We start from the raw sequence: 21,494 nt of genomic DNA, 5'->3' as shown, positions 1-21,494 counted from the left end.
GGGCTGGCGCCCTCAGCCTAAGGCCAGCTCTCCAACTGCCCCCAGCGTGACCCCTCTCCCGGTTAGGACCCGCTACTCACCACCCACCTAGGGGCCTGCTCTGTTCCTCTCCTCGTCGCCTCTCACACCTGCCCCACTGAAGACCACGTCTCGGCTCTCCAGTCTGTCCCTTCTCATCTGCACTGCCCCTGCCTGACCCAGGTCACCGCCTCTGGCCCGGACTCTTCCCGACAACCCCCTCGTCACATCTGGCCCCTCACATCTTTCTAGCACACGGCCGGCAGATGACCTTCTTCAGATGTGACTCTGATGGTGTCCTGTCCCACTGAAAGGTCTCCGACCGTGTGGGGAGGACCCTACACCTGGGGGTCAATGGACACTGACCACTGGGCTCAGAGGCTCAACAGGAATATGGCATGTCGTCCTGGAGACCACATGTCCTTAACAGCAAGAACTTTAAGGTATCTTTCAGTTCTAAAACATGGAGATCACATGCATGTAATGACGTGACAGAAAAGGTCTTCACGTACCAACAGAAGGTCATCAGAAGCTACACACACCCAATCCCCTCCTCCTCTCCAATACCTGCACACACTCTTGCACACGTGGGCACACGTGACTCTTCCCTGCTGCCTGGCAGGTGACCCTGGAGGAGTTTATGAGGCGCAGGCCTTTTGGACCAAGGCGTGGCTCTATGCCTGCCATCCAGGTCTCTCCGTCCTCACCCCTGCCCACTGCTGCCTGCTACCTGAGCCTCCGGCCCCACGTGGCTTCTCCCCACCTGCCTTTGTTCAGGCTCCTTGGCCTGGGACGCCAGGTCTCTCCTCCACCTCCTCATATAACCAACTCCTACTTACTCTTTAAAACCCACTTCCAGGAAGCCCTCCCAGACCCCGAGGCCTCACCAGGGCCCCTACTCCCTGCGTTCATCTTAATCCTTGCGGCCACATCTCTGCTACCAGCCCGTCTCTCGAGGACACAGACCTCGTCTGGTTCATCTTTGTATTCCAGCACCAAAGACGAGCCCGGTATGTGGCTGAACTTAAAGGAAGGAGGGATAACAAAGTCCACGTGGCCCTCGGAGCCCGAAGAGGACTAAGTACACGCTCTCCGGCAGCTCAGCGACCGACAGATGCAGCCCCTGGCCCACAGAGGTGGCCCGGCACGCACCTTTCGGCCAGCGTCTGCTGCTCGTTGATGCCCACGTTGAAGAGCACGGGCTGCACCCGCAGCAGCATCCCGCTCTGGATCTCCCGGGGCAGGGCGTCAAACAGGGGCCCCGGCAGGGGGATCCGCACGTTAAAGCCATCCCTGAAACGCAGGAGAAGAGGAGGGTCAGGCCTGCGACAGGGAGATGCGAGACAGGCGAGCAAGGAGAGGAAGGCCCTGCTGGCCTCAGGACGGGACAGCGGCCTGGCCCGGCTCGGAGACCTCCTAGCTGCCGGTCACCGACCTGTACAGGGCTGTGAAATGAGTGTAGCGGGCTGGGATGAGCGTTTCCAGCTGAATGAAACGGAATAAAGCAAAAATGAAACGTGCATCACATGTGATGAACACAGATGAAAACTGCACTAGTTCTGAGAATCAGAAAAACATTTCTACCGATTTCCTGTGATGACGGGCAGCATGTCAGTTGATGCATTAGAAGTAGCCTGAGTGACTTTGAAGGTCACGTTCCTCAAGTCCATGATCCCAAGACTCATGTCCTCCAGCATGGCCAGCTCCTCCCCTGGAGGCAAGAGAGGGAAAGGCTGTCAGGCAGAGGGGACCTGCGCTCTCCCCTGGACTCAGCGTGGCCACGGAAGGCCAGCAATGAGCTCAGGGTGGCAGTGACGAGGCGGTGAGAGCTGGGGGGAGGCTGGCCAAGTGCCTCACTTCTCCGTGAGTAAAGCCCACTACTGAAGTCCTCTGGCCACGTTAAAAAGCGCAGCTGGTGCGACCACGCCTTGTAGTCCCCGGCCCTTTCCTGGCGAAGGGAGGGGTGGGGGACCTACACGTGGGAACCTCAGAAGGCAAAGCCGGCTCTTTAGGCGTTGTGATCTTTCCGTATTCTTTAGATCTTTTGATATTTCTTCAATGTCTTAGAACTCCAAAGATTAACAGATACTTTAAAAAAAAGTACCCGTTTTTACCTTCTAAGAAGAAATAAACAGAAAACGAAGGTGAGTAGAAGAGAGCATTTATAAGACAATTTGGAAATACCAACAAATTTTTTAAATACTCCTACTGTGTGACCCAGCAACTTTCCTTCTAATAATTTAGTGGGTGCAGAAATGGGCCACAAGCGGTGTGTGTGTGTGTGTGTGTGTGTGTGTGTGTGTGTGTAACTATATAGGGCTTTTTTTAGTTCTTTGTCACCTATCGGGGTGTTTGGATACATTTTCATCAGTACGTGTTACCTGTGTACCAGAAAAACACTCAGGGAGACGAGAGGGGCCACACACGGAGGCTCTCACAAGCCCAGCCCGGGCGGCTCACCGTAGGTGCTCAGCAGGCTCTCAAACTGGGCGAGCAGCCCGATGGTGTAGAGCTGCCGCAAGAAGCCGTCGTCGTGCAGGCAGTTCCTCAGCTTGATGACGAAGCCACAGATGAGCGCGGTCAGCTGCAGGGAACAGACACGGCCTCACCTCGCGCCTGGCCCGCCCCGGTTCCTGCACCCGCGTTGCTCTGCCTGCGGCGGCCCCTCACCGTCGGGGCCTGGGACCAGGAGTGCAGAGGCCACGGGAAGGCTCGCTTCCAAAGGTCCATCTGGTTTTGGTTCAGCTTTCGACCCGACCTTGGGGTCACTCCTGGTCCAGAACCTTCTGGAAGCCCAGAATGATTTCCCCGCGGTGAAAGGAAAGGCCTCTATGCCCAAAGATCTACACTCAGCGCCGGCTGGAAAGCGCGGTGCTCACGACGAGGGGCAGGAGTGGAGAACAGGGTGCCCCGTGCACAGCCCCGGCCTCGCGGGGTCAGGAAGCCGCACAGAACCCACCAAGCCTCTGCCGCCATTCCCTCTGCTAATCAGATTACTGCACCTGAAAACTGGTGATGCTCATTTAAGCTCTTCCCTCCTCTGAAGGGAAATCGAAATCACCGGAATAGAGTTGTGTCTGAGCGGGTCTAATACCTGCCGCTTTGTAAACCAGAAAACAGATTGCGCGTCTTCCCTCAATGAACTCCTCTGCAGGGAAGAACAAAGGTGGCACCAGGGCCGGTGTGACCCCAGGCTCCTTGGGGCAGGTTCCCAGGGAGCAGGTGTGAAGCTGGACTGTCCTGAGCACCTGCGATCCAGCAGCTCCCCTCCCCCTCCCTCCAAGGCCAACACCCAGGCCTCAGGCCACACGGGCAAAGCCACAGGCGGGAGGGCACAGCGCCACGCTGGTTTCCTCAACCGGCAGAGAGGGACAGGTTCACCTACCGTCTGGCAGAAGACCACGTCGCGGCGGTACTGCAGGCTCAGGAAGGTGGCGATGGTGGGCGCGCTGTCCTGCATGAGCAGGAAGACCATCGCCTTCTTGGCCTTGTCGCTCATCATGGCCACGCAGTCCGTGAGGGTGGTCAGCAGGGGGTACAGGGCCTCGCTCCACTCACCTGGCACGAGGGGCGGTCGGCTCAGACGGCGGCGCTTCGAAGGCCCCCGGCCCCCAGTCCCGCACCGGCCCTGCCACCCCGCCTGCCCCTCCCGCCTCTGCACGGCCCAGAAGTGGCGCCAAGTTCAGCCCCGGTCTCTGCCCGCCTAGCCTGAAGCTTCTCCAGCAAACGCACCATCAGCCCTCCTCGGGGACCGCCGACACCCCCTCTCGGGACTCTAACACACTCCCGGCCCCGACTGTTCCTTTCAAGGAAGATGACAGCGAGCTCTGGGAGTCATGACTCAGCAAGAACACACTGTGTCTGCGGAGGCCTGTGCCTCCCGGCACCGCCGTCCCTCGCGGGGTACCTGCTGTCTGGCTTCTCTGATCCAGGTGGCGAGGCAGAGCCCCGGGCTTCCGGAGCAAGGCCAACCCAGCCTGGCCGAGCCTTTGCGCAGCGGGCGCAGGCCCCACCCACCACTGCGGAAGGACCCTCCCCGCCTACGCAGCCGCAGCCCTCAGCGTCCCCGCCTCCCGCGCTTTCTTCCCCGCCGCCACCTTCCTGCCGGACTCCCCCTATTCCTGGCTTACTGGGGTTGTTCTGTTTTTGGAATATAAGGAAACTTTGACCCTGTACCAAAACAACTTTTTAAAAATAGAACCTCGGGAGAAAAACAGAGTGAAAGGTATTTTTGGCTTTGGCTCTTCTTGGTCCTTCCTATTTGGAAGACATTTAGACGAGAAAAGACATGCCCCCATCAGTTATATTTTTTTAACAGGCCACCAAGCCCAGAAATAGGCACTGGATCATCACCACTGGGTGCGCCCACTCGGAGCGCGGCGAAGGCAGTGGTGTGCAGCCCGGGCAGGGCACCCTCCTGTGATGGGGTGAGGGTCACAGGATGCCCGTGGCCGTTGCCCCACTCAGGACAGGCCCTGGCCTCGTGAGCAGTGCAGCTGCTAGGATGGTCAGCTCCGTCTCAGATAAACAGAATCTTAAAAAGATAAGGGAGCTGTGGCTCTGCTCTCTCAAACTGTGTGCTTCACGCTTTGCTGAGAAACAAGTTCAGAGGAACGCCCAAAACCTACAAAAGGACTGCCCTGCGCTCAGTGTTTGGTCAGCGCAGAGTTTCAAGTCTACGTAGCCATTCAAAATTTGGAAATGATCTGAGTGTATGTATATGCAGACACACTGTACATGGACAAGGATTTCTATCTCTAGTGGAAAAAAGCAGGCTTACATTTAGAAAGTCTATAGCAAAAAGATCCTGGCAAATAAATCACAGTGAAAAAGAACCCTGCATGGAGGAGCAGAAAATGTGAGTCCCAGGCCCCGGCTGCCACTGAGCAGTGGTGGGTGAGCCGCGGGCAGGTCCCCTGACCCCTCAGCCACCGGGGCCCTTCGCGGTAAAACGGGGGGACTGTTGTGGATAATATCCACGTCTTTCTTCCTCTAAAATTCTCAGAGACCATGTTTTTGTTTCTTTGAAGAACTCTGTTGAATCCATGGCAATTATATTCAACAACTGTCAGAAAAGGCCAATGGGCATTAAGTTTTAATAGCCAAGTAGTTTGGGGAAAGGTAGGCAGTCATTGAGACTATGCTTCACCTCAGAAGTAAGTGCTCTTAGAGCAAGTGTTGCCAATTTTACTTTCTGTTCCACTTAACATGAATATATATATGTAATCACTATGCAACTCATGATCATTTTAGCCTGAAAATGATCAGAATATACAAGTGGTCTTATTTGAGCAAGCCCTCTGCATACAATTTTTTACTCTGCCTACTTCTGTTTAAGCAGGATCCCCATAAGAATGACTTCGTTTTGCTGCATTAGAGAAAAAACAACAAACCAGACCAAAAAAAAAAAAAAAAAGACACTGAAAAAAAACTGTAGAATTGGAAGAATGGTTAAAAAAAAAGCACTCAGGGTTTGTTCCGGAGAAGAGTTGTGGCCCTGGGCGGGAGTTGAGCCTGATGTCCGCCCAGAGAAGGGCTCAGCCGTGTCTGGATGGCTCCGGAGTTCAATGAGAGCATCAACCAGCCCTTAAGTCAACACCTGTGAGTGCCTCACTCTCTGTTTTCTCACTTAATCCACAGAGAGAGGACTAGTAATATGGGTAAGGAAAGCCTCAGAAAGGCTGTCTTCCCAGACACACAAAAAGAATGGCCACTTGTACACACATCTGACTACACAGCGAAGAGCCGCTGGGGATAATACATTTTGGGTCAACACGAGGGGAAACCAAACTTCAGAACTTCCAAACAAAATAAATTTCAGGGACAGTGATGAGATTTCTACCAGAACCTAGTTAAGTACAGGTGTCTGGGACGTTAGGGTTGGTGAGGGGGTTTACTCTGCCTCCTACATCGAGAAAGTCTGGCAATGAACAAAAAACACCAGTGCCTAAGCAACACCCATCGTGCTGGAGCTGATGCCCCTTGTGGGACAAGCTCCTGATCTCACTGCTCACCTGGACAGTCACTGATGGGTCACTGCTCACCTGGACAGTCGCTGATGGGTGGCCAATGCAGGACTGTGCTACTTTAGGTAGCTTTGCTTTTGTGTATTTTCTTTTTTTCTCATTAATAGGGGAGGGAAAGGAGAAAGTAGGGAGAGAGAGAGAAAATGGTGTGTGTTCTAACTCAGACTAAATACAGCTCTGTAGGAAAAGCTAAAGGAACCCTTGGCAGGGGACCCTTTAGTCCATCCGACATCAACTGTGGACAGGCCACCAAAGCTTCTGGAAGTGACAGAGCTCACAGAAGACGAGGAGAGCTGTACAAGCCAGGCTGCCCAAGTGCTGCCTGGGAACCCGCTAGACCTCCCCTCGGCTCTACAAACTGCAGGGCTCGCAGAGCCGAGGAAAGCCCCGAACTGCCTCAGGCCAGGGTCATGAGGCCGCCACCCCCTTTCCTGGCCTTAACTGCTGGGGACGGTCACCGCCACGGGGCTCGGGGGAGACAGCGCAGCGAGAAGGCACCGACCTGTCCCTGCAGGTAAGCTGGGGGGACTGGGAGTCCAGAGGCAGGTGGGAAGGAGCCAGGCCCAGGCCAGGGGAGGTGCTGGGGAGGGCCCAGGGAACCGGAGCTGGAGACCTGCTCGTGACCAAACTAACGTTTCTGGGGCGAGAAACTGAGGGGCTGAAAGCAAACTGGGGGGTTATGAGGTGCCCAATCAGATTACCCACTGATGAGCAAATGGGGTTCTGGAGTCACGGCCGTGAGCGGAGCTGAATTCCCTGGTGCTGTGTGAGTGAGAGGATGTTCTGAGAGCTGACGGGAATAGTGCGGTAAATCCCGCAATCACAGCTGGCTGCACCCTAGACATAAGGCAGGTGGCCTGCTGTGTCATATTTACATGCAGTCAGAGGGCGGGATGTAATCCTCAGGCTGACTGGGTAGCTGCGTTTTGGAGTGTAAGGGGGAAAAAACCCCACAACATCGTACTTGGGGGTCTCATGCTCCCTCTGGGAAAACCACAAGCCACATCGAGGAAATTCGATATGAACTAGAGCAGGGGTCGGCACATTTTTTTGTAAAGGACTAGACAGTCAACACTTTAGGCTTTGAAGGCCACAGGGTCTCTGTCACAACTACCGGACTCTGGCACTGCCCCAAAGCAGCCGTGGACAGTACGTGAACGAATGGGCGTGACTTATTTCCAGGAAAACGGTATTTACAAGAGCAGGCGGTGGACGGGATTCGCTCGGAGCAGTGGTTTGCCGACCCCTGAACTAGAGTCACAAACACTGATTTCTACATGCAAATGCAGTCCGAAAGATTCCATTTCTAGCACTAACTCCACCTGAAGCCCACAGCAGTGCCTGACAGGAAGTCTAAGGCTGCAGCCAGGCTCAGAAGAGAGGAGGCTGTGTGATTACCGTGCCACAGCATCTGGACGGCTACCTCTTATCTGCCTCCCCCTCCATGGGACGCTCGCAAGCTCAGGTGAAATCACAGGAAGCGTCACGTACCATCGTGTACCTCTCTTAGCCAGGCCACCCACTTCAGGAAGCCTAATGCGCTCGTGGACGCTAACTTCTGAAAAGGGTTTAGGACGGGAAAGTGACAAAAACGCATGTGGTAGCCTGCTTCTGGCCACAATACCAGCCCGACTGGCCCCTCGGCAAACCTAAGAAAAGTTGCTACATCCCTCACAATGAGGAAACTCCTAAAATGTTTTCCTGACTCTGGGAGTACAAGGTAACCTTTGACAGTTTAGCTACAAACACGCCCTGAATGTTAAGAAGACATCTGCAGAAGCCTTGAACAGAAACCACGTACCTGGGCTGGACTCTTCAGGAGGGGGACTGCAATCTGCACAGAAATGGAGGGTGACATGGATGATTAAGGAGCGGCACACGGTTCAAACACGAGCAACTCAACGCTTAGCGCAGCTGCAGCAGCAGCTGGCAGTAAGCCGGCTAAACTGAGCCTCGGGGAAGAGGCCGGGGGCCTGCCTGCCTCTTCCCCAGGAGTCACACGAAGGTGGTCGGGCTGCCTGGAGCTCCCTGCCCGATCCACCGGTGTCAACATTCATGTTGCTGGTACTTCAACATGACACACTCTTCGGGAAGAGCAGGTTAACGTGTCACAATGAGATAAAGCCCCCACGTCCATCCCATTGCATGTGCCGGAGCCCACGCTGGCTCACGACATCTGGAAGCAAACTTGCAGTGAGAGAGACTGACCGGTAAATCGAGCGTGCAGCTCAGAGCCCACCGCCCTGACTGACTCTAGAGCCCGGGCTCAAGGTCGGCTGCTGAGATCCAAAAGGTTAGGGTCCAGTCATGAAACCCATATACCAGACACATGCATGCCAATCTTTACGATGGTTAAGCCAAATACAAAACGTTTATGATTGAGGGAAGTCTAGAATTGGAACATCCCTCCAGGTCCCTCAAAGAATACCAAGTTTAACTCAATTTCACCTACACTGAGTCACATCGGGAAGTACTCATTTCAAGTTCTCTTCTCCCTTAAAAACTCTAAAATTCCTGGTTAACTGGGTGTGCCACCTGACACAGACAAGTTTGAAAACGGATCGTTTGGGCTAAAAGCTTATTTTATTTTATGTCTAAACTTTTCAGTTCAAAGAACGTTTTAGGATCCTGAAACAGGTAGTTTCAGATCCTCAAGAATAACTAGAACCAGCTGAATGGAGACTCTGACAACCTGGATTGTCCAGAAGGGTGGTGGCAGGGATCTTCTGTCTAATCGTCTTTGGCAATGACTTCTTAAACTGGCCAACGGGACAGAAAATAGAGCAAAATTAAAGGCCTCTGTATGTTGAAGACTTCAGCGTCTTCGCTGGAGCGCAAATATCCTGAGACTGCCTACTTCACAAAGAGGGAAACCACCATGGGGTGTGTGACGCACAGTGGTGACTGTTCAACATCTGTCTGGCTAAAATCAGAATTACCCCAGGCCTTGGAAAAATACAGATTTCTGTCTCCCCATAACCCTTCCTCCAAGATCCCGAGGCTCTATGAGGAGAAGGGTTTAGAAGCCTGTTTTCATGATCTGCAGTGATCCCAAACTGCTGGGCTGGGACCATGCCTGAGAAGGGATCAGGGGTTAAACCCACCGGGTAGACTTATCCTTCAATCAAATGGGAGAGAGGGATCTCCTCTTAGATCACAGAGGCCCCTGAGATTTGATGCCCACTGTGGACTGCTCCACACACATGCAGATTTTAGCACACAATCTCAGGGGTACGTGGACCTGGGGTGCAACCCATAGATCTCAGGTTAAGAGAAACCTGGTCCAGGGTTTGAAGGACTCTTCGGGGATGAGGAGAGCAGGAGAGAGTGTGTCGGGGAGGTAATGGAAGTCACCAAATCCTGACAGCTTGCAGACGGGTCACTTGGGTGGAAAACCAGGAGGAGTGGGAGGCTCACGGAGCCTCTGCGGTCCGTGCTGAGGGGGACTGGTCAGTGGGCCCTGCGGAGCCCTGACCCCAGGCGGGTCTGAGGCAGGGCGACTCCTTGATGAAAGATGAAAACCAAGGACCCAGGACAGGGTAGAGAATTGGAACGAAAAGAGAGAATGCCTTCAAAGAGGCATGGAGTTGTTCACAGGCGGTAAATACGCTGGTGTGAACACAACCCCGCCCATTAGGCCAAAACAAGTGCCCCAGGAACTTGGAAGGGCATCGGGAGTCACGACAGAGCCCAGCTCTGGTCCCTGAGGACAAGAGATTGAGTAAAACAAATGGCTCACAGTCTGGCTTTTCCAGATCCTCCTGATCATGCCGAGGTCTGAACGGCTTCCCGGCTGTGCTCAGATGTTTAACTTAAGGACCGTGTGCAGGTAATTTAGAGGCATATGGTTTCATAAGTTTCTTTGAGTGCTGATCAGCAGAGTCAGGACTCTCTCAAACGCTTCCTACTCCCATGAGCACAACAGAGCTGATCTGTATGGCACACACAGGTACAAGTCAAGCCCTAAATATCACAAATAAATGCTCCTTTAAGTAACTTTAAAACTGCACTTAAATTTGGTCTATATATTTGAACAATATGGGACGTTGCCTAGAAAAAGAGGACATTTCAGTTATGAATACAACAGTATATCCAGTTAAATGAACTATCTCCTGCATTTAAAAAAATCCAATCAGTAACTTTTTTTAAATCTGCAGAAAAATGTTTAAATTGCAAGCAAGGACAATATAAAGAGAAATGAGCAATGAACTTTCAGAAATTTTTTTAAAGAAACACAATTTACAGTAAAAAAAAAAAAAAAAAAAAAAAAAAAATGAGAGCACGAACAAAGACAAAACAGTTTCCATGAACCAAACACAGGTTTGGGGAACTGAAAGTCGAACCCCTCACAGATGGCAGAGTGGAGGACGGGGACACCGCGGAAACACAGGCTCAAGTGAGAGCGCACCCTGGGGACAGACTGCAGGCGGACTGGAGGGGGAGGGCGTCTGACAAACCCAAGGAGGATTTACCAAGAGGCTCCGACAAGGGAGCGAGACCCTGCCTTGAATGAAAGCTGCCCGGTTCAGAAAATGACAAGTCCCACTGCCAGCGGCCCATCCCTGGCCCAGCTGGGCCTTAACCCACCCAAAGGGGGGCAAGGAGGCGGCGGCAGCAGCTGGATCTCAGCTGCCTGGCACACAACCCCACCATCTCTTCCGGGGAAAGGCCAGAGCTGCAGGGACCAGGGACCCAGGGGCTCAGCAGGCACGAGGCCCCCAGCTGTAAGGCGACAGCGGGGGCAGAGCGTCTGGTCATGCCCTGCGTCTCCGCAGGCAGCAGGCTGTTTCTGAAGCGTGCCGCTTCACGCCAGCGTCCTGCCTTCTACCGAGAGCCCCACCTTGGAGGCGGCGCCGAACAGAGGAACCTAACTGGCCCCCCCAGACGTGGGAGCGGGGCCCACCCTCTGACTGGGTTACGAGCAAGGCCCAGGGCAGCAGGCCTCTGCCGGATAAAAGTGCGCCCAGCCAGTGACAACCAGCCTTTCCAGACGAGTCCGCTGGGCCTGCCACCAGCTCTCATCCAGAGAGAGCTGCACGCCTCACGTTTTCCTTGATGCCTGATGCAGTAAGCAACCTCACGAGAAAGGCATCTACCGTTCGGCCTCCTTCGGGTTCCCAGACTGGCTGACAAACGAGCAAAGTCCAGGAGCCCCACCCTCCCGGATGCGGCAGCGTGAGCCCGCAGGGCCCTGAGGACCGGCCTTCGCCTGCAGGCTCACACGCGGGCCCCGCAGCCGTGAAGGCTCGGGGAGCCCCCGCCCCCACTGCTCTGGGTGCCGCGACACCCCCTCTGCTGAGAGGCCTCCCTGCAGTCTGCGTGGCGGGCGTGGAGTTAGAGACACACACGAACACACGGACAGCGCTTGAGGTGGAGGTGGGAAGCGGGGTGCGTACGCACGTGTGGTCGGGTGAGGGCGGCATGCGGTGGGGGGGCGTGGCGAGGGGGGCGCGTCGCAGAGGGGGTCCTCCGGTCGGATCCAGTAGGCCTGGCTGCCCCGGTTACCTTTCCTTCCTGCGCAGCTGCCGGTGCCGGGGAGGCTGTGGTCGCAGCCCTCGCCCTGCAGGTGCTCCCGCTGCAGCAGCTTGTCGGCCCGTTGGATGATGCACTCCAGGCTCTTGTCCACGTTCAGCCACACCTTCTCCTGGCGGACCCAAGGGGCGCGGGGTCAGCTCTCCCAGCAGGAGACACAGGGCAGAAAGCAGAGCCCGCCCCCGGGCACCATGCCCACTGAGACCCCGCAAGACGCAGAGAGGGCGAGACAATTTGGAATCCCCCGTTAAAGCTGCATCTGCTTTTCCAAAGACAAGTCGATGTCCCGTGGGCGTCAGTTTCAAAGTTTGGGGGACGTCTGCTAGTCACTGTCCCGGAGGCCACTGTGGGCACGAGGGCCACGGGAGCACCCTCGTCCCCTCCTCCCTCCCCGCAGACCTCGTACAAACACCGCAGGGGACTGAGGTCTTCTGGATGGAGGCGGTGGGTCGCTCCGCATGGGGGACGGGGGCGGAGGGGGTCCCTGCAGAAACCCAGGCAGCACTCAGGACGCCAGGGCAGGCCTGGGGGAGCGCGCTGCTGCCGCCGGTAATCCGGTGCCCCCAGGACGACACCGCCGAAGAACAGTCCCAGCAAACGACAAACACGAGTCCGTGATGTGTCACTCCCTCAAGGGGCAGACCCTGCTCTCAGAGCCCACCCAGCGGAAGCAACATCGTGACGGGATGTCAGGGCGGCGTCTTCCAAATCCTCATCAAGCTGCCCAGCACCTCAGCTCCCACATCTCCAGAAAGACGTGGCCCCGGCAGGGCTGACGGCCAGTGGAGGCCGAGGGGGCAGGGCCCGGGCTGGGCCCGACACCCGCGACGGGAGCGAGGCCTCGCATTTTCCAGGCCGGCTCAGCGGCAGGGTGACGGGCGGGGGGCGGCCAGACTCACCCCACTCCTCCTCGTGCCAGTCCAACTGCAGGGAAGACCGGCTGTTCCTGCCCGACCACCTGGCCATGAGGGTGTCCTGGTCGTTCCTCAGCATCACCTGCTCCTCCTCAGTGGAGGTGGGCGAGGCCTTGGAGGCGATGTAGTCGGGCCGGGCCGCGTTCAGCCCGTGGATGGAGGTGGCCAGCAGCTTGCAGTCGCACACGGTGACCAGCTGCCGGGTCTGCAGGGACACACGCACACCTGGCCGCTAAGCACCCAGGTGGGGCTGCGGGGCCCGGCCTCTCTGAGCGCCCAGCCCGCCCTCTCCTCCCTCCCGCACGGTGCCCACACCCCAAGAGCTGCAGCCCTCGGGACGGCCGAGGCTAAAGGCTGCCTGCCGCACGACAGGCCCGGCTGAATCTCGGCAAGAACTTCCCACAGAAGCCCGGAGAACGCAAGGAGGACGACAGGGAGGCCAAGAAGCCTCTGACATTCTTGGATCCCGGCCAGCCTCTGAGCCTGACATGGCTGGAGGAGGGGCCCGGGGTGAGCCCAGTGCCAGCCTTCACTGGCTTCCCGGGCTGTCCCTCCATCCCAGGGCACAGGCCTCACTTCAGTTTAACCGCTGAAGTCTTATGCTTCACATCTAATACCTGAAGCCCTGGGCGGCGGGATTCCTGGCATAGCACGTGCGGTTCTGGGGAATTCTGCACGCAACAGCAGCTCTGTGGCTCAGAATTTGACATCTGACAACGTCACCTTTATTTTATGAGTGGATTTAATCCCCGGCGCTCAGTCTTTTTACTGGGCAAACACATGGGAAGGATACAAGACATTCGGACGGGGAAAAGCAGCTCATCCCAGTGAAGCAGGTGTGTGTGGGGAAGTGTGACCAGAATCTGTGTGTGCACGTGTGTGTGCTTGTGGGCACGTGTGTGTTTGGCGGAGGCACGTACGCTGAGAGAGACACTGAGTCACGTGAAAAAGCATCATCCATCAATTTTTAATCAGGATCAGATGACAGTTAATTAGAAGCTGGTTTGTGGACTATATATAAGCCAGTGAAATTATACTGTTCTTATATTACGTGCGTATAATAATTCAGTTTCTTTTTTCGAACGGTGAGTACAATGGAAATGTGGCCCCAAATGTGCCGGGTAGGCAGTCACTAAGGAAGCAGAGGAACTGTCCCAGCTTCAACAAGACCCCCGTGCACGTGTAGGGGCTCCCTGGAAAGCCAAGTGCATGAAGCCACAGCTGAGACTCCTGAGCTCCGGGCTCCGTTGCTGGTCTGCCCCCATCCAGCTCTGTGACCACGGGCCAGTCACCAAGCCCCGCCCCAGGCCTTTGTGGCAATAGGATCTGAAGTCAGACCTTCAAGGTCATCCCAGTGTCACCATTTGTGTGGACAGCTCTAGGCACACATGAGGTGTCCAGGGGTATTCAGAAACCCAAGGGACCCCCACCCACCTGCAGCAGGGTAGCCTCTCCTACCTTGTCTGCTAAGATGGCGAGTGTTCTTTCGAGGCCAGTGGCAGACCTGTCCTTGGCCGCCCTCGAGAGCCTCTCTGCGTAGTAACTCACTTGGGTTTTCAGGGTGTTGATCTGGGCAATGATCTCCTTGGCTCTGACAATGTCCTGTGGTATGTAGATGATGGACTGGCAGCTGGACGACGTACTAAAAAGGATGAGAACGGCTTCTAAGGGGTTCTCTCGAATCGGTGGGGATAGTAGCACCTCCCCACCCCTGCCCACAACCAACACGAGGTGAAGCCTCCTGTTAGTCGGGGCTGTTTCCTAGGCTAGTTCTAGTGTTGGTGGACAAGAGGAAATCTCAGCAGATCCATTCTGTCTGTACAGTAGAGGCTTGAAATGTTAAAATACAGGTAAGCCTTTTATCCATGTTTGCATGTATCTGTATTCTTACTGTGTTTCTACCTGTGTGTACAGATGTTGAACCCAGTAGTTGCCTGGATGCTCATAACCTTTCACCTAAGAACCTCTTCTGTCAGTTTTTAAGCAGTACCTCAGTGGAGACCTGCTGACACCAGAGTGGCTCACACCTCAGTGAAGGGAGACTGCAGTAGGGGCTGGACTTTGCCAAAAGAAACCTGTCTTTTCATTTGGCCAATCAGGACTTCAAACTTTCTGTGCACAGACCCACACCCTCCCTCGTGTGTCTACCCCAGCAAGTCCCCAGAACACTGGGCTTCCATCCTCTCTCCCCTGCTCTGGGACTCCCCTGCTCAATGTTCCATCGGATGAAGGGGGGGCATGGAGAACATGCCGAACTGGAGAGGCCAGGCCTGGACGCCTCACTGGCTTTGAAAACCAGTCCTTCCCTCGTCCCCCACTCCCTGCCACCGAGCAGCATGTGCATCTCGGGATCTGATGTCAAAGCTACTGCCCGGCACAAACACCAGCCTCTGGGGATCCAACTCCACGCCCCTGGCTTCGTGGGACCTTCTAGATGGGGATGGTAAATTGCATGTCTCTTAGCTAAGATCCCCAATCAACCCAATATTATAAGTTTATTTTTCAGACCACCTGAGGGAAACAGGGAGACGTATAAGGCAGCCATGCTTCATGTAAGGAGGGGCCCTGAGTGGTCCCCTCGAAGAGCTGCCCTTTGAGTTCAGGGAAAAGAGGGAGGACCACACCCCCCACTGCTGCCCCTGGAGGTGAGGGTCACACGGTAGGACTGAGCCCTTTCCCTGCTGGGCTCTTTCCAGGGTAACCCGAAGCTGGGTCACCAACAAACCGCCCTGCCCACTCCCCTGACGGACTATGGGGTAAACATGCAAAAACAAAAACCGAAGCACCCAGAAAAAACAACACCCCAAGCCCAGACACCACAGTGAAAAACGATGGAGCTGCCGGAAGCCCATGCAGCAGGCTGCGGTCAAGCCTGCACGGCACGAGGTGCGCACGCTGCTTTCCAACCTGCAATCACTGCCAAATGAATAGCTACCATCCAGGACAACTGAGTCTCAGGAACACGATCCGAAACAGGGTTTTTAAATTTATTCTTCCCAGGAGCCAGTATCTAGAGAACACACGGAACGGGCGCTGCACGCACACGTACACGTGTGTATGGAGACGGGTGTGTTCACTTCAGCAGATACAAAGCCTCCGACAAGCGGGACAGAAAGCATCACCCCGCTCACTGTGTGCTCCCACAGAACCTGTTAGTAACACGGGAAGGACGTGGCGGGGGCGAGGAAGGATGCACTTCAAAGAGCCGCTGTTCACGGATGACCGTGAACACACGAGCGTGGCCTAAACGGGGGGCAGCCGCAGAGCCTCAGCCACGGGGGAGGGTGTCCTCAGCGTGCAGCACCTCCAGCAGCGTCCGCCCTGCCACGGCCCCTGAGCTGCTCCAGCTCTACGACGGCAGCAGTTCTGAGGGCTACGGGTGCCTCACGAGCCCCAGGGCTGAGCCCCTGTTCTGGGCCGGGGCAAGTGCCCCGGGCGGGTCTGGGGAGGCCTGGAACGGCAGTGGGGACCCCAGGCAGCAGGCATGGTGGCTTCTGGCTGCCATCTCACTGTTGGTGGAAAAAGTCACTTGGTTGTATTAATTGTTGGTTTGCCCTCCAGGGATAAAACTGGCCCTAGTAATACTGTTTTACAAATCTCCATTAACTATTAAATACCATAAAAATGTAAGCTGGCTTCATTCCTACAAGACGTGAAGGGAAACTGAAAACTGAAAAGCCACAGGTTCTTGTAAAAGAAGCCAGGAAGGGACTCCCAGACGCACCAGTGGGTTGACTTGAAATCCCAGCACCTGGGGACCTGCCCGGCCTGGGCTCCTCATATCCTGGAGGAACAAAACTGGGTCTTCGCTTCGAGTGAGCACAGCAATGAACTGCTACCAGACTGGGAGGGTTTGACACAGCAGACTGGAGATGGGCTATTCATTATCACAGGACATTGCAGTTGGAAGGAGAATTCTGTCTATGAGGCTACAACTAGGAGCCCACGGGGGCACGGAGGGGGAAGCACCTCAGAGGAGGGGACAGTCTCTCCGCACGAGAGCAAGACCCAAACACACACTCTCCACAGACAGAAAACTCACCAACACTCCTCAAAACTGCTAAAGAAAAGAACCAAAACGAAATATTAGCAGCTTGTTAGCAAACGGCAAATGCAGAACAAAAATTTAAAAAACAAGTTCTCTTTCGTCAAAATTCTGGAGATCATTTGTCGAGGCCCCGACTACAGGGACGATTAAACTCAAGAGCCCAGCACGCTCACTGGTGAGAGCAACGTCTGCGCATGTGCTCGAGCCCCAGGGAGACGTCCCATGCGGGTGAGTAACACCTGCGCCGAAAGGAGAGCTCCCCTGGTGCAAACCATTCCTGCAGGTGGTTTTACGACATCAGTAGGACATTAAATAAAAATGTATATATTAGAAAAATGCTGTAGAAGTACTTAGGGAGTAAGAGGTACTGAAGTTAACATGCCAAACACTTAGGTATCAACACCCCAACCTTCCTGGGACAGGGACAGCCCTCTTGAGCGGCTTTCTCCTCCAGGGCCTCCACGCCAGCCTCAGGTCACACACTCGCACCTCCACGCGGCCACATGCAATGGTGCGACAGACACGCGGCTGGCTGTGCAGAGTGTGGTGGCACAGGAAGCTCGCCTTTGTCCTAATTCCCAGGGAAGCACCGCGTCGGTGAGTCCTCGGGGGGATCTGGTGGCCTGGCTTGTCTGTCCAGGGAGGAGCCCTTGGTGGGGACGAATCAAGGTCGAGGAGGCTGCCAGGGGCCTCCCAGAGATGCCGCCCAGCCCTGCGCTCAGCTCTGACCCGACTCCCCAGCTGCTCTCCGCCAGCCTGCTGGCCCCTTGGCCCCTGACCTTTCTTCCCAACCCGTGCAGTCCGAGGTCACCTTGCTCAAGCCCTGTCCTGACTCCCGCCCTGGGGCCTGAGGCTCCGGCCAGCGCTAAGCCTCCTTCGACTGCCCCACGGGTCCTCCTGAGGCTGGCGGGCCTTGGCCTCACCGTCCTCAAAGCACTGGGCTCCCGCCCCTCGAGCCCACGTTCCACGCAGACTGCCCCGTCGTGGCCCCAGCTTGTTCCTTCTCTGCAGCCCCACCTTCTTCTCCGGGCCTCGCCGCCCCGTCTCCCCCAGAACCTCGCTCCATCGGTGTCCTCTGCCGTCTCCCCCCACCTGCCTTCATCTCTCCTATCAGCCAGAGCACGGGCTCATCTCGGTCACCTTCTGCGCGCCTGAGGCCTTCACGCTGCTCTTCCACCTCACGGCCCGAGGAGCCCAGGCCTCGGCCACACGCATGGCATCCACTTCCTACACCCGCACCCCCTGGTCAAGGTAAGCCTGGCGCGTGACGCTCGGGAAGATCACCCACGCCTCGCGGCGTCCAGCTCAACAGCTCGGTTTAGCGCTCTCTCCCGTCCCCTCTGATCCACAGCACAGCCTGCACCCTCCGCTCGCCGATTTCCAGCAGGCTCCAAGCGCTGGTGCTGACTTTGCCCCAGGGCCAGGCCCAGACCCGTCAGCTCCGGTCACCTGCACGCCGCCTGCGCCTGCCCGGCCCCTCCCCTCGGCTCCTGCCCCCAAGGCCCCGCCCCTCACCGTGAGCTCCGCAAGGCCCGCCCCACCCCGCCCACCTCCCAAGTTCCTGCTCAGCGTGGTCAACTCCGCGCAGCACCTTGAGCCTTTCCGACACTGACGACCTCTCCCGGGCTTCACGCTTTGTGACCTTCAACCTACCGACCAGGGCCTGTAAAGGGCAGCCGAGCCCCAGCGTCCAGGAGGGCCGCCGCCTGGGGCGCTGCTCTCCAGGTGCATTTCCATCCGCTGTCATTTTACAGGGACAGGACCACGGCTAGGGTGCCTCGTCACCCACCCAGCTCAGTCACACACACACAGAGCAACACAGGGCCCGTAAGGCAGCTCCTCCCGCCCCGCAAAAGCAGATCGGATGCTGGATGTTTTCTGTGGTACCCGTTTTGACTTTCTTTTTTTTTTAACCTAGGAAGCGTCAGACGGCAGTACAAGGACAACAAACACCCTCCAAGAACTTACTGTTTCTTGGTCTCTTCAAATTTGTGCAGCTTTTTGCGGAGACCTCCTGACTTAAAGCCTTGGCAGTGTGCTGCTGGCGCTCCGATGGTGACAACGTCGTAGTTCTGATCTGAATGACAGAAAGCTCTCCTCCATTACTCTGGGCTCAGGCCTGTGGACGAGCCAGCTACAGGGACACGTGCACAGCTCTGGGATCCCCCGCCAGCCCACTTCCAAGCAGCCTGTGGTTCCCTCAGTCGCACAGCCCGGGCTGCCCGAGGGCCTCTGGAGCCAAGCACCATCATCTCGGCTACGAGGGTCCTGTCTCAGGGGAGAGTCACACAGGGCAGAGGGCAACTACCCAGCGACTCAGCTTGCATCCCACCTTCAGAAGGGTGACCTGTGGGCAATTTTCTGACACAGCAACACAAAGGGAAGCTGGAGGGGGGACAAACGAGGGGAAGGGGTCTGAGCTCTCCACAGAGGCCTTCCGGAGGCCCTTGGGCTGTGCCTTTGCCGAGCGCCCAGCAGCAGCACACACAGGGCAGGCTGGGGCAGATGTGGGGCAGCTCAGGGAGAAAAGAAGTGAGATGTGATCCAGCAAGACGGTTACCTGATCCTCCATCGTCCTGAACTCTCATCCTCTGTATGTGTAAGTTTGTGGGAACAAATTCTAACTTTTTATCTGCTTTCAAACTGCTTGCCTTGAACGAGGGACCTGAGGAATGGAATGTGAGAAAATAAAGATGGTCAGCCCGTATCCCCCATTCATGAACGGTGGGTGGAGAAGGGACAGTCTGCGGGTACTGCTGCGGGTATGCAGGTGTGTGTCAGCAGTGGCCTCAGAAACTCTGAGCTGCCCGTGAGCACACTTCCTTCCCAGACGATGGGGTTCGAAAGGTTGAGGGAGAGCAGCTCCCGGCCAGGAGACTGGTTCAGGGTCCTGGGTGGTGAAAGGGGCCTGGTGGATCCACCCTCGGAGGCTCAGGAGCGACGCCGGGCCTTCCCATCGGCAGCTCTCAACCGACAGGTCTGACACAGGGACAGGATTCCGTGCAGCACGATGTCAGCACCACTATAAAAAGCAAGTGGGCCCGTGCCAGGAAGTGCCTGTTCCAACCGTAGAGCCCGCCGGCATCCAAGATCTAAGAAACCGGCGTGACGGGAGCAACACTTCTCAATTCTGAAAAGCCATGAGAAGGTCTGCTCATCACCCCAGGTCTATCAGATGAGCAAACGCTACACAGCCTCGATTCTGGCCTCCGGAAAACACGCTAACATGTCCCCTTGCACATCCTGGGGTGGGGCTCAGGAGTTTGGACCATGTTTTCTACCAAATATTCACAATCTTATTTCTATAATTAGAATACTAAACTAATTAAGTAAAGAACTACTTGCCTAGAAAAAGAGACTATAGATTACACTAACAATCAGGAGAAATAAACATTCCACCTAGTGAAAAAAGACACATTTATTTTGCCAGTATGCAAAACGCAGACCAGCCACTGTCCGCTTTGCACTTTGCCACGGGAGATGGTTCTCTAGCTACTGACGGGGTAGCCCATGGACCCCCGGCACTGGCATCCTGGGAGCCTGTTATAAATGCAGAATCCCAGATCTGCTGTTCACGAGACTCTCTGGAGACACTGACATCTCAGAAGCTCTGCTCTAGAAGAATCCTGGTGGGGGCGTTTCAGACTTTCCCAGGTAACAAGCATCCAGCACGGGCAGGTCCCTAAGTCCCTTCAGGCAAACGCTGCCATTTGTCTTAGAAATACACTTAGATCTGTTCTTCAGATTCAAACCAAACCCAGGGCACCATCATCTTGTCATCACTCCTGTAAACCTGGATGCTTCTCAGCCAAGTTTAGGAACGGGTTCCTCTGTGCTATGCCCACGTTAAGGGGTTACGATTTTCTTTAAAAGCTGAAATTCTATTATAAAGAGGGGAAGGAGGGAAGAATCTGTAGAGAATAAAGTAATAGAAAACCAAAAGAGTCACTCCATTTGGAACCAAAAGGGAATGAGTTAATAAGCATAGTCTTCTAAACCTACCCTGAAAATGTTTTGAAAATCAAGTGGCATCTTTCAAGAAGAAAAGATGTGTCTATATTTCACTTTCATTTTTGAGTCTTAAAATGGAGAGCTCCACTCAATTCATATGTAAATATAAGGACCGCTAAACAGTTAAACCGGGAAATCTAGAAAACCCTGCCTTGCTTTGTCTCAAGGCAAACGGCCTGCATCCTTTTGGCCATTTCACTGATGCTAGACCAAGATGAAGAAATAAAATGAACCAACAGCCTGTGACTTTGTCTTTCCTGAATTTCATCCTACAGCGGTTGTTTTGGCAGATGACACCATGGAAGGAACTTTCGATGCAATTCACACATTTGTCTTCTCAATTAAGATCTGAAAACTCCATATTTGAGAGAACTCACACCTACATGAGAATCTATTTTTAAAAATCCATTAGAGTGTCTGTCAGTGGGAATGACCCTGGGTTCCAGATTTCCAGCTGGGAAAATGAGAGCGGGTGAGCCATGGTGGGGTTGAGAGCGGGCACCCACCTTTGTACTGATGGAGGTCGGTCAGGTTCTCCTGGTACGTGAGGATGATGGTCTGGTACTGAGTGACGATCTGGCGCCGGAGGCTCTCCCAGCAAGGGGACAGTTCCCCCAGCTCCTCCAGTTCACACACTCTGCAAGAAGACACACGCATCAGGCCATGGCGCCGGCTCCCTCCCAGCAGAGGCTCAGGAGTCCTGACCAGCCAGGAGGACAGATGGATGTGGACGCGTCATGCCCAGGGAAGGCCCTGCGAGTCTGGAGGGGCAGCAGCAGGGCAGGACAGCAGACAGCTCCAAGAGCGGCTGTAAAAAAGGCAGACCACTGACCACGTGGAAACTGCACAGACAGGCTTTTCAGAGGAACTCAGTCAAATGTTCAGGGAAAACTAAGAGAAGGAGTGAAGAGGGGAGTGGCTCCACCACGGCCCCCTGGCGACCTT

General features: G+C 55.4%; 1 protein-coding gene across 24 annotated transcripts in view; it reads right to left on the bottom strand.

The window, feature by feature from the left end:
• INPP4A (inositol polyphosphate-4-phosphatase type I A) overlaps window positions 1-21,494 on the bottom strand; it is a 163,550-nt gene that overhangs the window by 34,764 nt on the left and 107,292 nt on the right. For 22 of the 24 annotated variants that reach the window (XR_004352944.1, XR_004352954.1, XR_004352955.1 and 19 more), the window contains 11 exons: window positions 21,056-21,186; window positions 19,099-19,203; window positions 18,507-18,615; window positions 13,949-14,132; window positions 12,476-12,695; window positions 11,445-11,687; window positions 7,846-7,878; window positions 3,404-3,576; window positions 2,479-2,602; window positions 1,603-1,729; window positions 1,171-1,311 (listed from right to left, as the gene is read on the bottom strand). Coding sequence is in view for 12 of the 24 variants with exons in the window: in XM_032653347.1 (XP_032509238.1) it covers window positions 1,171-1,311; window positions 1,603-1,729; window positions 2,479-2,602; window positions 3,404-3,576; window positions 7,846-7,878; window positions 11,445-11,687; window positions 12,476-12,695; window positions 13,949-14,132; window positions 18,507-18,615; window positions 19,099-19,203; window positions 21,056-21,186 (1,590 nt within the window). In the remaining 12 variants the exon portion in view is untranslated. The remainder of the gene's footprint in view (window positions 1-1,170; window positions 1,312-1,602; window positions 1,730-2,478; window positions 2,603-3,403; window positions 3,577-7,845; window positions 7,879-11,444; window positions 11,688-12,475; window positions 12,696-13,948; window positions 14,133-18,506; window positions 18,616-19,098; window positions 19,204-21,055; window positions 21,187-21,494) is intronic. The other 2 variants (XM_032653353.1, XM_032653354.1) reach the window with 2 other exon arrangements.

This window comes from Phocoena sinus, chromosome 13 (genome assembly GCF_008692025.1).
Source record: "Phocoena sinus isolate mPhoSin1 chromosome 13, mPhoSin1.pri, whole genome shotgun sequence".
NCBI lineage: Eukaryota > Metazoa > Chordata > Mammalia > Artiodactyla > Phocoenidae > Phocoena > Phocoena sinus.
Note: the sequence above shows the minus strand (reverse complement) of the source record. Positions and strands in the feature narration are given on the sequence as shown.